At 37.2% G+C, this 5,782-nt stretch overlaps 1 protein-coding gene across 1 annotated transcript; it reads right to left on the bottom strand.

The window, feature by feature from the left end:
• Positions 1 to 170: 170 nt before the first annotated feature.
• On the bottom strand, positions 171 to 3,667 carry tppp2 (tubulin polymerization-promoting protein family member 2). The gene is made up of 4 exons (XM_007567190.2): positions 3,490 to 3,667; positions 1,995 to 2,186; positions 1,488 to 1,641; positions 171 to 814 (listed from the first exon to the last, which is right to left on the bottom strand). The coding sequence occupies exons 2-4, from the start codon at positions 2,183 to 2,185 to the stop codon at positions 623 to 625; spliced, it is 537 nt and encodes a 178-aa protein (XP_007567252.1). The 5' UTR covers position 2,186; positions 3,490 to 3,667; the 3' UTR covers positions 171 to 622.
• Positions 3,668 to 5,782: the final 2,115 nt, after the last annotated feature.

Here is a 5,782-nt window from a genome sequence, read left to right as displayed (position 1 = left end):
AATTCAATAGACTTGAAAGGAACTTTAATGTTTCGTCATCCGGATTAGGAAAATTTACTTCATCTATTCATTTTACTTCAGAAGTTAAAAAATAAAAAAAAAACTTCAGATGATTAAAAATACAGCAAAGACATAAATTTTAAAGAAATAAAACACATCAGGACTCTGTATATTGCCACGACTTAATCTGTAAAGTTTAATGCAGTTTTCCTTGTTTTCGTGTCAGTGTAACATGAAAGAAAATGTCAATTATTATTTTGCTGTTGTCACAATGGGAATATAAACTGTAGCAAATAAATACTGGCTCTCAGTAGTACAGCTTCTCAAAACTAACAATTCATTAACATTGAGTCAATACAGCTTAAGTAAAACAGCACAATGTCTCAAAGCCTTTACAGTGGAGACTGCAGCTACAGTAAGGCACAATTAAAGAAAAGCAGATCTGCTCTAGAAAGCAAGCACTCTTTCTTTGGTTCCTGCTAAAGAACAGTCAGCAATATACATTATATGATATCTTTAGATGTCATGCACCATGAAATTGTTGTTTTAGCTCATTTTATTGTTCTCAAAACTTCCCAGTTATGTAATTTTTTATTTCATTTTGTTGTTTGGTTTTATTTGGTTATGGATTTTTAACTTTTTCATCATAACTGCCACTACCCTTATAGGCGGACACGTATCCACTGGTGTCTGGAATGTCCTCTCGCCCGGCCTTTCCTTTCCCTTTGCCCGAGTCGTCAAAGCGCTCCTTGTGTGATCCGGTGTACTTGGACGAGTCAGTCAGTCTGTCCACTGCTGCTGCTTTCGCAACTTTCTGAAAGCACAAAAAAATAAACACACAAAAAAACTGAAAACCATCAGCCTGGAGTTCACTGCATTGTTAAAGGAATATGTTATGCGCTAGTGCCATCTGCTGGTGTAAATGAGTGTCGGGGCTTGAACGTTTATGAGCTGATGATCTCACGTTGACCGCTATTTCTGATTGTAAATAACCTTGTGGCTAAGGTTATGCCTCGTACAACGCAAAGTGTAAAAATCAATTTAGCTGCAGCATCCAAAACCCAGAAGGAACAAAAGAAAAAGCAAAAAAAAAAAAAACCATTTTTTCTGCCAGGAACTCTGTTCCAAAAAAAAAAAAAAAAATCTGACTTCCCTTCCTGCCCCCCATTATTAGTGTCAAATGTTTTCGCTGGTTTGTGCAGCAAAAAAATTTTCTGCCGCTATAATTTTAAATATTAAATGTTTCCAGAGGTCATGAAAGGTCAACTAGCTCCCCCAAGTTCTTTGAATCAGACAAAATTGGTGTCAATCAACTATACTTCGTTTGTGCAGCAAAACATTTCATTTGTTCTGCTTTTGCTTTGAAGATAAAGGTTAAAAGGTCACCAGCTGAATAAACTCAGCTGCATTTGTGCTGGTTTGACACCAGTTCTGTTAGATTTGATGAAGGTCGAGGCGCCAACCTCACTCAGGTCTGAATAACTTACAGTGACTCCGGCGTTGGCAGGATCCTTCCCAGCAATGAGGCCATAGACCTGTTGAACGGCCTCGTCTTTGCCTTTGCCTTTGAATCGCTTCGAAGCCAGCTCTGTCAGGGCCTGGTTGAACTGCTCAAACGTGATGACACGAGCCGACTTTGCCCTGCGAAAACAAACAGTGTTGCCAGCTGGTTGGTTTTTTTAGTAGCAAAATTAGACATGTCACATCGTGGTTCTGTGTGAAAATTAATAAAATAATTTATAGGGAGATATATTTGGTTCTATAAAAATGGTAGCTGTTAAATAAATTATGCTTCAAAGACATCTTTGAACAAAGTAAAACCAAATGATGCGCTGTACGTTTTCACGTGACTACGCGAAATAGTTATTCCAATATTCTGAAAAAGAAAAACAGGTGTGAATAATCACCAAATATGAAACAGACACTCCTGTTCTTTACTGTTGCTCACTTATAAATACATATATTTTTCAAATGAATCCTCGCTTTGGTCTTACTTGACTTTGCTGAAAACTATGTCGACATCAGTAGTGGTGACGTTCTTGCCGTCTATAATGTGACAGTCTTTGCAAATCTTGGCGAAGTTCTTTCCATTCATCTCCTTCCCAGTTGCTTTGGTGTCTCCATGGACTGCAAACTTCTGGAAGGCTGTCTCCACTTCTGCCATAGACACCGTACCCTCGGCCATGCTGAGACAGACGTACGGGTATTTATTACTGACAATAATAGCTTTAAATATTGACAGCAACATGGTGATCATATTCTCTGAACACTTTGACAGAAATAACAAAAAGTTCAGATTTTTTTTTTATGCCATCACATTTGAAACAACAAAAAACACTTGGATGCAGTTATAGCAAAATGTCTAAGATGTGTGAGAAAATTTTCACATGTAAAGTTTTCCCTCCTGTTTCACATGTTCATCACACGTTTTTCACATCAATCTTACCCATTTCACTGTGATTGTACTCAATGGTTATTCATGTCACATTTCCTGAGTACTTCATGTTCCTGCACAACATAAGTTCCAGATGTGAAATGTGCTATAGCTGAAATATTTCTACTATATTTGTCAACTCTGGATTTTAGCTGTCAAAGGTAAAATGTCTTGCATGTCACCTGTTTAAATTACCGAGTACATAGATCAAATATTGAAAGCCGTCTATATAGTACAATAGTCAGAATCTAAGACTCAAATCTTCATGAAATGATTACAATGAAAAATAAAATCTGCCAAAAAGGTTGTACTGGGGAAAATGTTGGAAAAATCAAGTTTTTCATGTATATGATGTGATATATATATACACACACAGACATCATGCACACATGCACACTAATACACAGTGCTATCATCCATCATTATGTAAGTGTTACTGCAGCTGCACTCAAGCAATTTAATTCAATCAAGTCAGTTTCCAAATGGCTTCTCTGCTCCTCAATCTACACTGATTGAACGAAACTGTTCAGAGCTCCAACTCTTCTTCTCTGTTACAGCTAAGTCTGCGTGTACAATGAAGCAATGTAACAGCTGCTGTAGGTATGAAATAAAACCACGATCCTAAAGTGAACTATGACGCGGATTGTTCAACTAAATATAAGCTGATCAATGTGAATCAACAGTGAAAGACATTTTCAACTCTGCAGAAAACCTATATGAAGTAATATTTCACATAGCCCCATCTCTCGCCTCAAAACTTTCCATTGGTTTGCAGGTGAACGAAAACACCCACAAATACAAACATCATTATAAACACTGCTTAGAAATGTGACGTTTTTGTGATGTTTTTTTTTATTCTCCTCTAAAGTAGAAAGACGTGACAGAAAATAAACAAGTCACTATTTCCCAGTACTACTCTACATATCGACAGTTACAACACCTACAACAACGAGCGTCACGGTGCTTAAAAATATCGCTTCCATTGCCTTTCATCGTGTTCCCACACGGACCTCTGCCTCAGCGGTGATGCCTGAAACGCGGCACATAAAATGTACCTGCTGTCGTAAACGCAGTGATGCAACGTCAATATTTAGCTGCTTCACCTCTGCTTTCCTCGTCGTCCTCTGGCTCTCCTCCTTCCTGCCACTCCCAGATTTTTTTCCCCTCAGAGGGATGAGGCATAGAGAAAGAGGCTTCGATTGGAGAAAGTACCGACCAGCACAGTGAATGACGTCATTGGTGCTCACCCCGCCACATCCCCCTCCCAGTGTCTGTTCAGCCTCACCAGCGTCCTGCTGCATTGAAAAGACTCATTTTGTCAGAGGCATTGAAAGCATCCCAGATCCCAGGGCTATATGTAGCCCTCGAGTTGCCATGACAATAATACCGTACATCTATGTGGACCTATATATTTATTCTTAAGGTCATGCAAACTCTGGAGGACATAATGAGTTTTCCAACCTTTGATACTTTCTCCTACTACTTTCCAGCTTTTGCTGTCATTTCAGCTTTTAACTCCATGTTTTCTCTGTTTTTCCTCTTCATAGAAGCTACATTAGAAAAATAATATTAAGTAATTAAGGGATAAATAATACAACCTTTGGTGTTACAAAGCCGCTGTCTTGATAGCCAGTAAAGAACTCCTTAAAATTCCATCTTTTAAATGTAATTTTAACAAAAAAATACTCACAATTTCTATTTTTGTTCCTTTTTTCCATCATTATTAATTAGATTTTTTTTTTTCAGTTTTGGAATTCAACCCATATACTTTTTTTTTTCTATGCCGATATAAGTTTCCTGCTCCTCACCAGTACATTCACAACCCAGCTGACTGCTGCCCTCACCCATCCCTCTACAACTCTCTTGCTTTTGCTCGTTTTCTCTCCAGCCGTTGTTTTAACAAGAACTGCCTTGTTTGGGAAAAGATGAGAGCAGCCCTTCATAGAACAAAGAGAATAGACAACAAAAAGCTGGTCCTTAATGGGAAATTCAAATAAACCTCAGAGCTTTATGTTGTCAAAAAATGTAACGTGCGAACCTTGAAGTCATTGTGCTGCCCTACTGCGATCTAAAACAAACTGCTTCAAGATGATACTGTAAAAAAAACAAAGAGCAGACATGTTTAATGCTAATTCTTCTAACTGATGCAGCAGGAAGCCTTTCTCATGAGGTAATGCTGTCATAAATTATATATTTGACCTCATAAAGAAAAGGTTCAGTGTGCGTGAAACATTAGTTAACCATATAAATAAAGATATATTTAGATTGATACATTAAACCTTGATTTATCTCACAAAGCATTGTAATAATGTATATTTTGTGAATTTTTTTTAAAGACAAACTATGGTGGCCCTGAGGTGCAAGCCATTTCAACAAATTGAGCAACACAACATTAACGAAGCACAAAACAATGTTCAATTCGTGGTTTGCACCTCAGGGCCACCATAAACATGATTTATAATGACTAAATAACATTTAAATTAATAATAATAAATTATTTTGTACAAAATAGGACACATTGTATAAATATATATACATTTATAATGAATTTATATTTATATATTTATTGAGACATAAGCTGACAGGTTAGGAGTTTGTCTTTTTTGTTTATGTATTGTCCGTTATGTAAACTGGGATCTTTTCACCTTGTGGTAAGCATCCAGACTGGTTCCTGAGAGAGCCCACATGTCATGGCCCCTGTTCACATGACAAACAAAGTCTGTTGTTTTGCAATCAGGTACCGCCATGAAACTCACTGCTCAGTCACATGAAAAGATCAAGGTTGTGAAGGACTTTTGGTTCAAATTTCCACAGCCCGCACAGTGCAAACTGTATTTTTTTTCATGAATAATATTAATTTTATGGTAATGGAAACCTCACAGATTGGGTGCACTACATCTTGTAAAATCATTAATTCCTATTGAACTTTCAGATTATTATTTTTTACTATATTTAAGTCCAGTCCATTTACCACTTGAACATTAATGAAGAAAAGATGTATCCTGCAGCCCTTCAATTTAATTTCAAACCGTAATATATCCATCACTCTTGCCTGTAATCATTCACAATCTCTACATGAAGAACGCAAAACACACTCTTTATAATTCACCCACTTACATTGTAGGTGGTGGCAAAAGATTCTGTAAGTCTGCTGATTTCTTGACCTTACTTTAAGAGCAAAGATAATTTTCAAGTTGAAAAGCAAATTTCACCACGGGTGCAGACGTCAGGACTTTTGATCAGAAAATGAAAACAAGTTGTGTGGGAAGAGATCAGTTTACTGTTTGTGGTAGAAACAAAGCCTTTCCTTTAAATGCCAGCAGAAAAGAGCGCAGCATTCCTACAGAG

This window comes from Poecilia formosa, unplaced genomic scaffold, assembly GCF_000485575.1.
Source record: "Poecilia formosa unplaced genomic scaffold, Poecilia_formosa-5.1.2 Scaffold205, whole genome shotgun sequence".
NCBI lineage: Eukaryota > Metazoa > Chordata > Actinopteri > Cyprinodontiformes > Poeciliidae > Poecilia > Poecilia formosa.
The sequence above is the reverse complement of the archived record's forward strand: the minus strand, read 5'-3'. Positions and strand labels throughout refer to the sequence as shown.

What these genes read in the sequence shown, in the direction of transcription:
- tppp2 (XM_007567190.2), bottom strand. Translation starts at nt 2,185, where the DNA reads ATGGCCGAGGGTACGGTGTCTATGGCAGAAGTGGAGACAGCCTTCCAG. An exon ending in ATAGTTTTCAGCAAAGTCAA is followed by an intron (nt 1,642 to 1,994) that starts GTAAGACCAAAG and finishes TTGTTTTCGCAG; the next exon opens with GGCAAAGTCGGCTCGTGTCA. An exon ending in CTGCCAACGCCGGAGTCACT is followed by an intron (nt 815 to 1,487) that starts GTAAGTTATTCA and finishes TTGTGCTTTCAG; the next exon opens with AAAGTTGCGAAAGCAGCAGC.